At 42.3% G+C, this 17155-nt stretch overlaps 1 protein-coding gene and 1 non-coding gene across 2 annotated transcripts in view; one reads left to right on the top strand and one right to left on the bottom strand.

Moving 5' to 3' along the window:
- Positions 1-4517, bottom strand: part of BMPR2 (bone morphogenetic protein receptor type 2) — a 188245-nt gene extending 183728 nt beyond the window's left edge. The window contains exon 1 of the mRNA XM_061186550.1: positions 3208-4517. Coding sequence (XP_061042533.1) covers positions 3208-3283 — 76 coding nt within the window. The 5' untranslated portion in view covers positions 3284-4517. The remainder of the gene's footprint in view (positions 1-3207) is intronic.
- Positions 4518-16342: 11825 nt separating this feature from the next.
- Positions 16343-16415, top strand: TRNAG-ACC (transfer RNA glycine (anticodon ACC)). The gene has a single exon. It is a non-coding gene; the product is annotated as a tRNA-Gly (tRNA).
- Positions 16416-17155: the final 740 nt, after the last annotated feature.

Below are 17155 nucleotides of genomic sequence, written 5' to 3'. Positions count from 1 at the left end.
CCACATGCCACGATAGCTTTTGTAGACAATGTGTGTGTTCCTAAAGAGATGTATGTAAAATTGAAATCCAGTCAAGTGAATTATTTCAAATGCAGGAAGAATCAACTGACATTGACTAGGCAGAATCAGCTGACATGGGTGACAACTGAGCCACGGACACATGTGAGCCAGCCAAGGAGAAAAAGGTTTATGACATGATGCAGGACGCTGAATTCCTTCAGTGTCCTGGAGAAGCTTCCAGGTAGGGATCCCATTGAGACCATCTGAAATACCATGGGCTCCCTGGTCTCCCAGGCCAAGAAGGATGCCAAGAAGGACAAGAAGGATGAACACAAGAACTAAGACTGGAGGGAAAAGAGTAGCTGAGTCTGCTCATTGGGCGGCATATGGTGGGGCAGGATATAGGATTAGATATGTTATCTGTAACCATTACAACCTAAATAAAAAGCTTAGCAACTTTTTTTTCAAAAAAAATTTTTTTTAACAGAAGCTGACCTTTAAATAAGTATTACATTATATTGTATCCTTTTATTAAAATTAAGAATTCATGGGACTTCCCTGGTGGTCCAGTGGGTAAGACTCCCTGCTCCCAATGCAGGGGGCCCGGGTTCGATGCCTGGTCCGGGAACTAGATCCCGCATGCCACAACGAAGATCCCACGTGCTGCAACTAAGACCCGGCGCAGCCTAAATAAATAAATAAATATTAAAAAAAAAAAAAAAAAAAGAACAAGTTCAGCTTCATGCCCCTGTTCCAGACCATAAAAAAAAAAAGAAAAAAAAATCATTTATAAACCAAACAAGCACATATTTTTTATAAATTCTTATTTTTGCATACTAACTGTTCTTAGAATTAAGGAATCCAAGAACTAAACAGAGTAAGCAGGAAAGAGGGACTCAAAAGAAATAGAGGATTATCCACGACCCCATAGAGAGATGTGATATCAGTCTTCCAGTATTATTTTCCTGTTCAGCTGTACCATTTGCACATGTCTAGTTACATCACTGCATCTATATATCCCAAATTCACACAAGCCCTCTCTAGCCACCTTGCACTTAATGAAACTGCTCTAGCCACTCCAATATTAGGCAAAGTTTTACACATTTAGAACCATGACATTTGCGCAACCAGTGCTGTACCAAGATCCTGTCAAGAGTCCTTGCTTCTTTTCAAAGGCTAATCTGGTGAAGACACTAACTCTCTCATGTTCCCAATTAGAGTGAGAAGTTGTTGTCATCATTAATGTGATAGGTAAGGGAACAGACTGTAATTCTAGCTCCACAATTTACTGACTGTGTGGTGAGTTATCTAAATTCTCTATACTTCACTCACTCTGTAAAAGGAGCATAACTGAACCTGGAGTAAAGAACTGTCATGAGAATTAAATGAGAAAATACATGTAAAGCTATTAGGACAGTTGCTGGCACAGAGCAAGCACTCAATAAATACTACTATTATTATTGTTACAGCTCTGAAATCCAATTTCACAAATTTTGGCATCTTGTGCTATGTAATACTAAAGAAAAAGATGACTAAAATCACGTTTAAACAGTGATTACTTTAATCCATCCCTTTTAAGGGCCATTAATCTAATATTTTATTTACCAAATAGAAATCAAGTTTATTTTTAAGTCAATTGTTCTTTCTCTTACTTTTATCAGTTCTGATCACAAAATAAGCCTGTCAACAATAAATGAGAATCTATGTTCTAAAAAGGTCAAGAATAACAAAGAACACTAACAAGTCTACGCTCTGAGATTTCTCCTCTTAGAATGACTGCTTGAACTTAACGCCTTTTACTCTCTTCAGATTTTACAGGGACCACATGGCTTACTACTAGAGAACTTAAATAGCTAACAGAATATAAAGAACTCTGGAGAAAATCATTCACTTTTACCCCAAAAGGAATTGTGATGATTAAGAATATTAAAATATCAGTGTCAAAATACATTCAATTCAGAAGTTCAAATTATGTTAACACAACTATCACAAACATAATAGACATTAATCAACAATATCAGAAGCACAAAAGAAAGTTCAAAAACTGTTTCAGTATCTTCCCAATGCAGACTTTTTAAATGGAAATAAACCCCGTCCGTGTCTAACATTGCAATGAAAAATTTACTGAAAGTGAATATTACACTTATTAAGAAAAAATAACTGGAAAGGTGTTATGTTGTCCTTTATTCATTTTTAGATGTATAATCTATTTGGCCATCCTAAACCAAATTTAAGGATTATATGTATGATTCACTCCCCAAAATTTCTAAAAGCAAATCACCATAAGACTGCTTGAAAAGTAACTGCAAATGAAACGAGGTTTTTCCTAAGGTGTCTGAGAACTAAAATCAAAATATTCTAAGGAAAGGATGACTACCATTTCCCTTTAAGCTTCAGTAAAATGTCAAAAGAACTTTCAGGACTCAAATCTCCTAGAAGTCTGATGTGAGGTCAAAGTTGTCTCAGTGACAGGAAAGTCAATAGATGCCACATGACTAAATGAAAAGCTACCAAAAATACTTCTAAGCCCAATAGTAATTCCAAAAGCATATAAAATACGACTGTCCAGATTGAAAAGATGAAAATATTATTACTAACATACTTCGGAACAAAATAATACTAACGATAATAACGATTAACAATATTATACAGTATACTAAGCATCTCACAGTTCTGCCTTCCTCAACATTTATTTATTCAATTCATTCGGGAACATTTTGGAATAATGAAAGTAACATGGATTCTCAAAGAGTGATCTACATCTAAAAATAAGGTTCAACTATATGTTCTACAGTTGATGTTCTTTTTACTGTAAGCCAAATCTGCTTCTTTATATAAGAAAAAAAAATCTACAGGTCTGTTTCCAAAGATCTCATAATAGACAGTGTTCACTGGTGATTAAAATATTATTTTTAATCCTTGCATTACCTCACAGCTAAAAATGTTAAGATACCACACCCAATGTGTCTTTTTTTTTTTTCCCCCGGCGGGGGTGGGGTGGGGTGGTGGGGAATACGAGGTGCGGGGATTCGAAACTACACGTCAACGTGAAAGGTTAGTTGCCTGGAAGGACTAGGAAAGGCGCGCAGGTACCGGGCGATCGGCGGCCGCGTCGCGACGGGCGAGCGCAGGCCTCGGCCTCTGCAGGCTCCCTCCCCCGCCACCCGCAGGAGAAGTGGCCCGGACGCGCCACCCGGGGCTACTCACCGGCCGCAGCGCTGACCAGCAGGACGGTCCACAGCAGCGAGGGCACCCGCCGGGGCCGCCGCAGCGACGAAGTCATCCCTGGGCCAGCCAAGAAGCAGGAGAGCAGAGAAAAGAAATACGGAAAGTGAACGAGGGCGGAGAAACGCGGCCGGGAGGCTAGTCCTCGCTCTCGTCGGACTTATCCGGCCCGTATTACAATGCAGTTTGAAAGGACAAATGGCAGATGAGAGGACCGAGCTGCAGAGCTTTCATTCCGCTGCCGAAATTCCCTTCATTTCTCTCCCTTGCGGCTGCGGGTGTTCATTCGCCCAGGACAGGGTGCCTCGGCCCCCCAAAGTGAAGGCATGTCTGTGGGGAGAAGCAGGGAGACAAGAAGAAAGCCCCGCAGTTACTTCCCTCGTAGTTTCACGATATCAAAAAAATATCCAGGTCTGGGAGAAAACATATCCAGGGTGCCGAGGGGTGGGGAGCGGGGATTCGAGGGGCGCCGAGGATCAGCACAAGTTCCCGACTGCCGGGAAGGGCGAAACCGGGCGGGCGGCGGCGGCGCCCGGCGGCCCGAGGCGCATCGCCTGTGCTCCGGGAGGGCAAGATTCCTTTTAAGTTTCGCTTCGGTGCTTCCCTTACTCCGATTTCGAGCAAAGCAAATCCTCTTCCTCGACTGGATCGAAAAAGGTGCTGGCCTCCATGGACAAACCCACGGCCTTCACGCCTTCGCGGAACAATCCTACGAGGGTCGGGCAGGTCCCGGCGGGAGGGCTGAGTGGCGGTGGGAAGCGGGGGAGGGAAGGGGTCCTCAGGCTGGGCCCCGAGCTCCCCGAGACAGCGGGCGGAGGGGAGGTGCCGGGAGGCTGCCCTTTCTAGCCCTCCCGGGTGCGCTCCTCTCTCTCTTTTTTATTGCTGCCGCTCCATCTTGCCTGAGGTAAATTCCACTGTGAAAGCCTTGTCTTCTCCCGTCAATGGCTCCTCTGAGCGAATCACAACCCCCCCCTCCCGAGGAAGCCGCCGCCGCCGCCGCCGCCTCCTAGCTTTCCCGCAGCTCTAGGCTCCGGGCGGAGCTCGGGCGTCGCGGGCCGAGGGTGGGGGGCGGCGGGAGGGCGGATGTAGGTGGCTGGGGAGGGGGTGGGCAGCGAGGCGGCGAGACACCCCGCGCCCCTCCGGGAAGCACTTCCAGCGGCTCCGGGCAGACCAGACACAAAGGGGGGAGTCGCCGCAGCTGCCAGTCTGCGGCGCTCCCGGTCACCGGAGTCGCCCCGCCTCCGCCGCCGCCTCCGCCTCCTCCTCCGTCTCCGGCTCTTCCCGGCCCAGTCTGTCTCGGGCCTGTGGTGCAGCGCGGGCGGCGGCCGCAGCGGCGGCGGCTGCAGCGGCGCGACGAGGCCGCACTGCGCCTGCGCGCTCGCGGCCCCGCCCAGCCCCGCCCCTCACTCCAGGGCTAACTGAGGCGGACTCCGCGGCCCTAGCGCAGCCACTGAGGGCAGGGCACGGTGGGGCCGGCACCCCGCAATGGACAGCACTGTCCTTTCTCCTTCACACACACACACATACACCTTCCAGACGTCCACGCTTGGGATTTGCGTGCTTAAGAGAGGGCGGCCGCATGTATTGTCCAGCCTTTGGCAAACTCTTCCGAACTCGGTGATTTAGCCTCTGACTCCTCTGGGACTCGAGTAAAGCCTCGAAGGACAGAACAACCCCCTTTGTTTCTTGGGGCCCGCGCCTGCCTGTCCGTAGCCCAAGGAATTGGGAAGGACCCACCTTTCGCAGAACCGGAGACCTTGGCCTCCTCGGGCTACTCTCACTGACTCAAACAAAAACGGGAATTTGGAAAGACCACCCCTATATTGATATTTTTGCTCTAATCGGTGTCCTGCTTCCCTCAAGCACCCATTACCGTAACCCTTCTTAGCTAACGGGAGTACTGAACATTTGAAAGGATGCAAAGCCAGAAAGAACTCATTCTTTTACAATTGTATTCGCTGTCCTGCTGTCTGTGCATATCTGTCTATGCAGCGCTGTTTCCACTTCGAGGGTGGGCCTTTATTCACAAAGGCTGGGGGCCTTAGGGGCTTTTTAGGACATTTGAAAGGAAATTTGCGGTGAGGAGTCGCCGCGTCAAGGTAAAGAGTGGGGTTGGGTCTACGCAGCCGAGGAAAAGAGCAGGTCTTGCTGGTACAGAAGCTTCCTTTGAATCTGGAGAGGATCTGTTTAGTAGGGGTTTTTTTGAATTGCAAAACCCCAAGCAACCAGGATTGGGGAAGGGAATCCTTCCCACCTCCCCCACCCCCGCCCTGCAGCTCTTACACACTCCTGAGGGATCTGGTCGACTTGGGTGGGATTTTGCTGGGGGAAGAGGGAGAAGGTGACGTGCTTGGCGCCATGATCGGAAGTCTGGGTTTAATTCTTAGCTGCGAGGTGGAAAATCTGCGTGGGAGGGCGATCTTAGAGGTGAAGTCTAGCCTTCCCTTCTTCTAAGCAGAAGGGTTATTCTGAAGACTGGTTTTGCTGGTCTTTCATTGTGGCTAAGGGCAGTTCAAAGATACCTTCAAATATACACTCCTGAAGTCATACTCTTTGCTTGCTTATTCAAGTCCCCTTTTATCTCTTTATCTGAACTTGATGTAAATAAATCTTCACATTCCTTACACTAGTTGCTGTTATCATACTAAATATCTTATATAATTAGGGGTTGTGGTAATACCAGCTCAGTATTCTCAGACTCTTTTTAGTGGAAATATTTTTATACTGTTTACGCTTCAGGCAGAGAGAAGTTTTTCTCTGTAGTAAAATCCCTTAAAAAGAAAAAAAAAAAAAGCATATACTTTGATTCACTAGTTTTATTACTATATATATATATATATATATATATATTTTTTTTTTTTTTTTTTTTTTTTTTTTTTTTTTTGCCCAAAAGGCCCAAAATAAGGAACTGGTATTGTTTTACCATTTGACTTTCAAGAAATAAGAGCTAGCACTCAGAGCAATAGGATTTAAGTATGTTAGAGGTGTAGAAAGTTTATTAATTGGTAGTATACTGTTTTTCTTTCTCAAATTGGGATTAAGTACTTGATTACTCTATTTTTACTTGCATAAAAATTTTCCTAAGAAACGAGAAGTACCCTTAGACATATTATAAATGTATAGGTTATATAGAAAAGAAGAAAGGGTCCTAGGAAATTCATATGAAAAAAATTATGCCACCAACTTGGTATGAATAATTAGTAGACAACTAGATATACAACCCTCTTCCCTTTTCTGTTGTTCCTTGTGTCAACTTAAAAAAATGAACAACCTGAGAGTTGCCAGTTAAGTTTTATTTGGGGCAAAATGAGGACTGCAGCCCGGGAGATAGCATCCCAGATAGCTCTGAGAAACTGCTCCAAAGAGGCAGGGGGGAAGGTCAGTATATATGTGATTTTGGTGAAGGGGGCATACATGCAATCAAGCCCATATTTTTTTACAGAAGGTTTCTTCTACTCACAAGGAGCAGTCGTCACCATGAAGGATTTTAGTGTTTTTCTAGATATGACGAGATATAAGAATTGGGCTCATAAAATCGTCTCCTGAAAATAACAATCTGAAGACCCGTTCTGCCAGTTTTTCCCAGAGCACAGAGTGCCTCACTTCTGCTCTCCACCCTGAACTCCTTTCAGGGGGTGTTGAAAATCAGCAGCTGCAGAAGCACCTGATTTAATCCTTGTAGAGGTAGATGGCAAGTGCCAATGGCGAGTGCCAATTTGTAGTTGACTCTTGTAATAGCTCATCTGGGACATGGCTGTTTACTCACTATGAGAAAGAACATCAGAGAAAAACTAGAACTTGGCAATCAATCTGTCCAATAAGACAAGACAGACAATAAAAGTCAAACTCTGGTGAGGACAAAGGATTGGCAGGGCAGGCAAGTTTGTTATCTGTACTAGTTAGGATAAACTGGGTTGTAACAAACTTCTCAGCAGCTTATTGCAACAAAGGTTTAGTTCTCACACGTTGTATGTTTGATACAAGTCGTTAGGAAGCCCATCACAAATGGGGTTCACTGGAAAACAGACCCTGAAACAGATTTGCGTATAGGAGGTTTTGGGGTAGTGCTCTCAAGAACAATCTCTGGAGACTGTGGGTCACAAGATAGAGCAGAGGGAGAAGTTGAACTGCAGCACAGTTACAAAACTGAGGCTTCGGCCAGTTCTGCAGGGAGCTCTGGCACTAGGATGGCCCTTCAACATTGTCCTAAATTGAGTCAGGGGCTAGGTCTTTATACCCTTACGTCAACCTATCATTGGATGTGGGCTGCACCCAGGGAAGGGAGGTACTCCTTGGGTGAGAGGGCTCTCTTTAGCCAAGAGCAACCCCTCCAGAAAGGGACCCAGTTGAGAGCTGTCAGCCACCAATATTTCCAGCAGTTGGGAGACCTGGTGTTTCAGTCCTAAAGGGTGGATCTTGGAACTCAGTACAGCATCCACTACATGGACTCTGCTCATTGTAGTCACTGAAGTCCCCAGACTGTTGGAGGCTTCACTGAGATACATGCTTTCAAGATTGCCGCAATAGGGATCATAAATTTTAATTGCTAGTCTACAGTGTCTTGCTTTAGCCATTAAAATGCTTCCACCCAGAAGCAATATGCTTCACTTCCACTCACACTTTATTGGCCAAAGAAGTCACATGGCTAAACCTAACCTCAAGAGAAAAGGGAAAGGTAATTCTATCCCACGTGACTAGAAGTAGGAGGACATGAAAATTTGTGAACAACCTTAATAACTACCATGGTGCCCAAGGAGAAGTTAATCCCCAGTACTCTAATCACCAAAAGCCCAACAAGTAGTATAGGAGGGTTTTCTAACATACGAGAAAAACTTTGGTGTAAGAAACTGGGAAATGAGGGGAGCAACACAGAAATCCAGGTGAACAGACCAAGAGCATCTCTAAGATTGATGGATCTTTACTAGGTGGTATGGCTCCTCATGGATTATATCTTTCCTCTGAGGTGGAAGACTTGCAAAAACAAAGTAAGGCCCTGATTTTAGGAGGGAAATGGGAGGACTAAGTAGATTATTAGAACAAGGATTGGAATAAGGACCAAGTCAGAAACCCTATTATCTCCGCTGAGGACTAATAGGAGTTACCTGGGCTCAGAGATACTGAATACTTTTAAGAACAAAGCTTATCATCATAAAGCGGTGGTGTCAAAGAAAAACAGAAGAAAAATTCTTAACTCTAGAATAAAAACAATACAGATGCCCAGAAGTTAGCACTGGAACACCCTTCAGGGTCCAGTAACAGAAGGCAACTTAAAGCTGCTTAGAAACATTAGGATTTAACCTTTAGGATTTAACTGAGTTATGGGACATGGCATTGTCTCCTTTTGTAAGATTAAGTTGTAGTTGTGGGGAGAGGGGAAAACCCTGATGTGAAGTACAAGGAAAGTTAAATTGGAGACTGACACCACCCCTCTCATCCTCTGGACCTAAAAGCAAACTTAAGTCTCTCTCTTTCTGAAATAAGCAAAGCTTTAAAAACAAAACAAAATAAACAAACAAAAAACTTTGCTTTTGGAACCTAGATCTTTGTCCCATCTCTTTCCTTCTCTTTTTATATAACTTGAAATTTTAGTTACCCTAGCTTCTGGGGCAACCCTTCTCTTTAAGAACAAAATAGAATCATCTGAACCTCTCATCCTGAATGACTCACAGCAGGAGAACGCAGCCTTTCCCTAAGCATGTGAAAGATCCCAATCCCAGAGGAGGAGGACTTACATTTTCCACAGATTTACCTGATTTGGTCTGGACTTCTCTACTGACACCTTGTAAGAGCTTTTCCTTGCAAATGCCAGACACTGAGCTCTGCTTTCCTCCAAAGAGTAGCAACAGGACCCTTCATTTATTCTCTAAGCTTCACTAAAATATGGTTAAAATTTTTGCTAAGGCTTAGAATTTTTTTAAAAAAGAAGTTTAACATAATAAAAGAAATCTTAAAACAGGATATCAGATCTCCTGGCTCCCTGTAGTCCTTGAACTGCATCATTACCTGCCCAGTGGATTCTCTTCTCCCTTTGAAAGTAGTATTCCGTAGCCTATAGCCACTAGCCATGTTTCTAGGATCCAGTCCTGTCCTCTCCCTGCATCCAGCTGAAGTTCATCCATTCATCCCCCCATCCATCCTTTCATTCTTTCATTTATATAATCAATAAATGTTTATTGTTTATTGAACTATGTGCCAGTCACTAGTCTAGATATAATGATATGAAAGGAACAAGGGAGCCAAGTTCCTTCCTCTCATGCTCTCATGGCACTTACCTGTGTTTGTTTTCTATTGTTGTTTAAAAAATTACCACAAACCTAGCAACTCAAAACCACACATATTTATTATCTCACAGTTTCCATGGATCAAGAGACCAGGCACAACTTAGCTGGGTCCTCTGCTCAGAATCTCTCGAGGTTGCAATCAAGGTGTCAGCCAAGCTGTGTTCTCATCCAAAGGCTTCTCTGGGGAAGAATCTCCTTTTAAGCTCATTCAGATGTTGACTGTCTGCCAGGGGCTGCTCTCAGCTCCTAGAGGCCCCTACAGTTTCTTGCCATGTGGCCTTCTCCATAGCTGTTCTCACAACATAGTAGCGTATTCATTTGAGCCAACAGGGAGAGTCTCTCTTGCTCCAGTCGGCTAAGACTGAGTTGTATATAACATAACATAATCATGGGAGTGGCATCCCATCACCTTTGCCTTATTCTATTGATTAGAAGCAAGTCATATTTTCCATCACTCTCCAAGGGAAGGGATTTTACAAGGATGTGAATGATTGTGGGGTCACCTTAGATTATGTTCACCATATTACCTTTTAGCAAGGAGAGACAAGATTATGTTCACCACATTACCTTTTAGCAAGGAGAGACAATATGAGAGGGAGAGCTATTCTACCTTAAAAGGACTTATCAAGGAAGGCTTGTTTGAGGAAGTGTCACTTGACCTGGGATTTGAATGATGAAAAGGATTCTATCAGAATGATCTCTGCTAGGCAGAGATCTGGTAGAAGAGCCTTTTTGGCTTAGGAAACAAGCAAAAGCCCTGAACTAGTTAAGACAATCTTGGTATGTCTGATGAATGAAAAGGGGGACTGTTTATTGGAGCATAGGAGACGTAGTTAGAGAGGTAGGCATGCCCCACATCATACAAGGTTAATAGGCCATAGTAAAGGTGTAGATAATTTGCCTATTTATTCTCAGTTCCATTCCCTTCCCTTCTCTTCTTTGTTCAGAGACTGACTCCTACAAACTAAATTTCCAAGACTCCCTTGCCTACTGGCTTCCAGTTAGGTTCAGCCAATGGGAAGTACAAGACTAAGTCCAAGCTCCTCTCATTCATTCCTTTGTTCAGCAAGTATTTATTGTCTACTGTGCTCCAGGCTCTGTACTGTGCTACTCTGGATACATTAAGCAAAACAGTCAAAGCCTCTGCTCTCAGGAGCTCTGTGCTACCAAAGAATTTACAGTTCCTCAAACACACATACCTTTATGCCTTTACACTTGAACTTATATCTGCCAAGAATGCCCTTTCCCCCTCTGATTGTCTTATTAATTTTTGTCCACCATACAACATCCAGGTCAGACAGTACTACCTCTAAGAGGATTCCCCTGACCCCAAATCCCAAACAGAAATAATTATTCCCTCTTTGCGTTACCTCTATACCTTTTATAAGCTTCTAATGTTGCACTTGTCAGGCTGCATTCTGATTACTTGCTTTCATTTTCTCCCCTACTAGATTGTAAGCAGCTTAAAAAGAGGGATGATCTCTTATTTATCACTCTATCCCCAGCAATAAGTACAGTAACTAGCACAGAATAGGTTCTCAATAAAGATTGTTGAAAAAAACAAACAAAAAGATTGTTGGAAAAAAAAGAACAGCTATGAAATTCTAGGACTCTACCCTAAGGATGTAGTCAGAAAGGCAGACAAAGACATCTATCACATTTTTTTTTTTTTTTTTTGGCTATACCACGCGGCTTGTGGGATTTTAGTTCCCTGACCAGGGATGGAACCCTGGCACTCGGCAGTGAGAGCACGGAGTCCTAACTACTGGACGGCCAGGGAATTCCCTGTCATGTTATTTATAGTAGTAAAAAGTTGAAAATAATTCAAATATCCAACAATAAAGGAACAGTTGGGTAAATTATGACATAAAAAGAATGGAATACTATAGAGCTATAAAAATGGTACTTACAAAAAATAATTAATGGCATGGGGACATGACCATGATACAGTGTTAAATTGGGAAATCAGAATGTTAAATGTAAATAATATATTATCTCAACCGTATGTATATAAGATTCTCTGTATAATTCTCTGTATAAATACATACTATTGGGACTTCCCTGGTGGCGCAGTGGTTAAGAATCCGCCTGCCAATGCAGGGGACACGGGTTCGAGCCCTGGTCCGGGAAGATCCCACATGCCACAGAGCAACTAAGCCCATGCACCACAACTACTGAGCCTGTGCTCTAAAGCCCATGAGCCACAACTACTGAGCCCGCGTGCCACAACTACTGAAGCCCACGCCCCTAGAGCCCGTGCTCCGCAGCAAGAGAAGCCACTGCAATGAGAAGCCCGCACACTGCAAGGAAGAGTAGCCCCTGCTCACCACAACTAGAAAAGGCCCCGCACGCAGCAACGAAGACCGAACACAGCCAAAAATTAATTAATTAATTTAAAAAAAAACACACAGAAGAGCTATTAAAAAAAAACACATACTATCTATTGAAGAATAGACATCAAAACAAAATTGTTGTCTCTGTATGGTGGAAGTATGAATAATTTTTTTATACTTTTAAATATTTTCAATAATAAACATGCAAGGGACTTCCCTTGTGGTCCAGTGGTTAAGACTCTGCACTCCCAATGCAGGGGGCCCAGGTTTGATCCCTGGTCAGGGAACTAGATCCCACATGCATGCCACAACGAATACCCCAAGTGCTGCAACTAAGACCAGGCGCAGCCAAATAAATAAATAAAAATAAATATTAAAAAAAAAATAATAATAAACATGCAAGGCCTTTAAAATCAGAAAAATGGTTTGCTATATTTAAAACAACTGTTATGGGGACTTAGCTGGTGGTCCAGTGGTTAAGACTCCATGCTCCCAATGCAGTGGGCCCAGGTTCAATCCCTGGTCAGGGAACTAGATCCCACATGCATGCTGCAACTAAGAGTCCACATGCCACAATGAAGATCCTGCACTCTGCAATGAAGATCCCACGTGCGGAAACTAGGAAACTAAGACCTGGAGCAGCCGAATAAATAAATAAAAATAAATATTAAAAAATACAGTTATGAATGATGTCTATACGGTGCCTGAATTCCAAAATTTTTGGTTTTTTCAATAGAGGCATTTTCCTTTATTAAATTTTAGGTACCTCCACCTACCCCACATTAATCTCATAATCATGTATACCTTTGGTATGAGTTAATTGATAACATACTTTCTAACAGTTAATCTAGAAAACATCTTTGGGGGGAAAAGGAATATGAGGATATTGATTGTCTGGGTTTGGGAGTTGTCCAAAAGGAAAGCAGATATTGAAAAGAAAGAGGGAGGAAGCTTAGAGACGCAATTGCTTCGTAAATTTGCCTGGGCTGGCCATGTCTGTGGCTAAGGTATTATACATGATCCTTATTTTATTTTCACACACACTTCCAAAAAAGCAATTACTCAAATGTATATACAAAAGAGGAGCAGAGTCAAACACTGAACTCATATCTCCCAACTCAGTCCAGGGTTCATACCCTTAATCTTGTTTTTTTTCCTTTAGTTTTTAAAAATTATTTATTTATTTATTTATTTGGCTGAGCTGGGTCTTAGTGGCGTCACGTGGGATCTTCATTGCGGTATGAGGGATCTTTAGTTGCAGCATGCATGCGGGATCCAGTTCCCTGACCAGGGATGGACCCCAGGTCCCCTGCCTTGGGAGCGAGGAGTCCCAACCACAGGACCACCATGGAAGTCCCCATACCCTTAATCTTGTTATCTCTTTTTATGCAACTTTATTATTAATCAATTCTTTTTTTTTTTTTTTTTTGACTGCAGTGCGAGGCATGTGGGATCTTTGATCCCCGACCAGGGATCTAACCCACGCCCCCTGCATTGGAAGCACAGAGTCTTAACCACTGGACCACCAGGGAAGTCCCATATTAATCAACTCCTGATTGTCAGAATTACAGGTCTGTTACTTTCAAATCTGTACTAAAAGTGTTATCTACTCATTTATTCAACTAATATGTATTAAGCACCTATTATGTGCCCATCAGTGAATAAAACACAAAGATCTCTGTCTTCTTGACACTTCATTCTAGCAGAGGGAGGCAGGCAGTAAACAAAAGACATGAAAAATAAGTGAAGTATCTAGTATGTAGAAGGTGCCAAGTACTGTGGAAAAAGAAAATGAAGACAAGTTAAGAGTAATTGAATTTGGAGTAGGGAGGTCAATCAGGTAATAGTATAAAATATGATAGGGTAAGATTTGTTGAGAAAGTAAAATTTGAGCAGAGATGGGAAGACACTGGCTTTTTTGGAAGATCTGAACAACCTGTGTGACCAGTTCTTGAGAGCTTAGAGGACACTGGCAAAAGAGATAGGTGATGGACTGTGTTAAGCATTTGGTCTTTATCCTACAGTGCTGGGCAACCATTGAAGGGTGTTAAACAGAGGAGTGGCATGATCAAATATGCATCTTGCACAAATCATTCAGACTGCTAGATGGAGATTGGTTTAGAATGAGCAGATCAAGAGTTCATTTAGGAGGCTACCTAGCTCAGCAGGAGAGAAGACCTTTATGTTAAGAATCCTTTACATCAAAAGGGCTATGTAACCCGAAGTTAATAATAGAACTAATAGTTCATGGTTGTAGCTAATTATTAAAAACCAGCCACATTTTCAGAGATACTTCAACTCTACTTTAGACTAGTTCTTTGCATCAATCTCAAAGTTACCAAATCTCAAAATTACCAGTTAAAAATAGGAATTCAGGGGAATTCCCTGGTGGTCCAGTGGGTAAGACTCCGCGTTCCCAATGCAGGGGACCTGGGTTCAATCCCTGGTCAGGGAACTAGACCCCGCATGCATGCTGCAACTAAAGATCCCACGTGCCGCAACTAAGACCCGGCACAGCCAAAATAAATAAATAAATTTAAAAATAATAATAAAATAAAATAGATAAATGACAAGGTACTACTGTATAGCACAGGGAACTATATTCAATATCTTGTAATAACGTATAATGAAAAAGAATATGAAAAGGAATATATATATGTATAACCGAATCACTTTGCTGTACAACAGAAACTAACACAACATTGTAAATCAACTATACTTCAATTAAAAACAATTACTTCCTTTAAAAAAAAACAGGAACTCAGGTACAAGGAATAAAATAGGGATGAAACAGGGCACAAGGTGGGCTGCTATACTTTCAGAAAGAGACAGAAACTTAAAACCGGGATGAGTTTTAACCCAAAGGTTAAAATCCTAAACCCCAGAACTATCATTGCAGAATCCCTGCCTGTCTGTGATCACGGGAAAAGGTGAGACGAGGCTTGTAGCTGGAATTCAGGTAAACTGTGGGAAGAAGGATGCAGAGTCTGGACAACAGGCAGCTGTCCTACAGGAAGTGTGGCTACTTTGGCATGAGTGGCAGAGACACTGGTGCTCCATAAACATATCATCTGCTCCCCAATTTTTCCAGCTCCTTCGTGAAGCTGTAGTAGAATTAATGTGTGTCATTTCCGACCAAAGCACAGAAGAGCCGGTGTTACACTCTAGCTATTTCCTTCTCACAACAATCGAGAAGGCCAAGTACTCCAGCTAGTACAACTACAAGATGGTGCAGACTCCATTAGCTTGGGTCCCTGATAACTGAGTGGAACCCCACATTAACCTACACTGGACATGTATCTTGAGTGAAAAATATACTTTTATATTAAGGTACAGAGATTACAGAATAGTTATTGAGCATATTCTAGTATGTGTTACCTTCGACAGATAAAGTAACCAAATGACAGGTAACATCAGTGTAAGACTATTATTAAGTCAGCACATTTTTACAAAACTGGGCTGTGATTCACAAATGAGAATTATGAAGGAGAATAGCTAGTATCTTTTTAAATTACTGAAACAAACTACTGGATATCTCATTAAAAAATACAAAGATTACATGAGGATCAACATAAGGGTCTAGAGCACCTGACCTTAGTCATGGGTACCAAGGGTACACCAGACACAGGCAAATTACAAAGACTGATGGTTAGAAGAAAATTATCTGAAACTATAATGGTAAAAAGAGTCACAATGGGCAATGGAAGAATTTGAATACCGAATTTGGGGCTAGTTTTGCAGTTTTAGGATTTGGTTGTTCACATAGTTAAAGAACCATGTCAAGTTATCAAGTTACTGGATCAATTCAAGCAGTACCTTTTTTTTTTTTTTTTAACCAAGCAGAATGGCAAAATTCAGCATCCATAGAGTACCTCCTTATGTCAGTAAACTATCTAAATCTCTCCCATTTGTAATTAAAGGAAACAGTTAGATGTAGTGGGGAAAAAACATTAAACCAAAGCTTTAGGAACAGCTCTATTGATTCTGTGACCTTGAGCAAATCATTTCACTTCTCTAGGCTTCAATTCCTCAGCTGTAAAGTAAGTTTGGAGTATCTATCCCTGTTTCCCTTCAACTTTAAACTTATTAATTTACATCACTGACTTTCCTATGTTAAGAAAATTATACATGACAGGTTTCATTTTTACCCTAAATGACATAAGCTGAAAACAAATACTTGAGCAAAAGCTTTTCTACAGTAATTACTTTATATTAGTGAAAACTGTAGTGATTCTTTTTTTTAAATTATTTCATGAACTAGTTAGAGCTATTTGTATAATGTTGAGTCCTGAGTTATATGATTTTACAGAAAAGAAATCATTGTCTTCATTTTTCTTCTTAAGAAATCGTGATTCCTGCTGTTCATAGCCAAAATTTAGAAGCAAGAGATTTGCCCACTTACATACTAATATGTGATCAGAGTATACAATTTGCCCTTCATGATGCCCAGAAAGCTCTGAATCATACCTTACAACTTATTCAGAAATACTATGACTAGGGTATTCCCTGGTGGTCCAGTGGTTAGGGCTCTGCGCTACCATTGCAGGGGGCACAGGTTCAATCCCTGGTCGGGGAACTAAGATCCCCGCAAACGGCATGGCCAAAATAAATAAATAAATAAATAAATTTATCAGTAAGCATTTGTTGAATCCCTTTTGGGTGTATAACTTTACACAAATGCTATAACAACTAAATTTTAAAAGCTCTCTATTTCAGTATGATGAGCATAATACAGTTAATGTCGTCAAAGAAGCATTAAAAGCATATTTCTAATTATTTCATGTACAATTATTTGATGTGTGAAAATCTTATTTCCCCAGAAAGACATAATATTGGAGAGTAGTGGCTAAATCATATGCCACTACATACCCAGAAAATGTTCAATAAATAGTAACTGGGGGGCTTCCCAGGTGGCGCAGTGGTTGAGAATCTGCCTGCCAATGCAGGAGACAGGGGTTCAAGCCCTGGTCTGGGGAGATCCCACATGCCGCAGAGCAACTAGGCCTGTGAGCCACAACTACTGAGCCTGCGCGTCTGGAGCCTGTGCTCCACAACAAAAGAGGCCGCAATAGTGAGAGGCCCACGCACCGCGATGAAGAGTGGCCCCCGCTTGCCGCAAATAGAGAAAGCCCTCGCACAGAAACGAAGACCCAACACAGCCAAAAATAAACAAATAAATTAATTAATTAATTAAAAAAAAAAAAAGTAACTGAAGTGAAAAACCAATTGAGGACACAAAACAAGGCAAAAGGGCTTTCCTGGTGGCGCAGTGGTTGAGAATCTGCCTGCCAATGCAGGAGACACGGGTTCGCGCCC

The sequence above is a fragment of the Eubalaena glacialis genome, chromosome 1, assembly GCF_028564815.1.
Source record: "Eubalaena glacialis isolate mEubGla1 chromosome 1, mEubGla1.1.hap2.+ XY, whole genome shotgun sequence".
In the NCBI taxonomy this organism is placed as follows: Eukaryota; Metazoa; Chordata; class Mammalia; order Artiodactyla; family Balaenidae; genus Eubalaena; species Eubalaena glacialis.
This window is presented reverse-complemented; position numbering and strand designations above follow the sequence as displayed.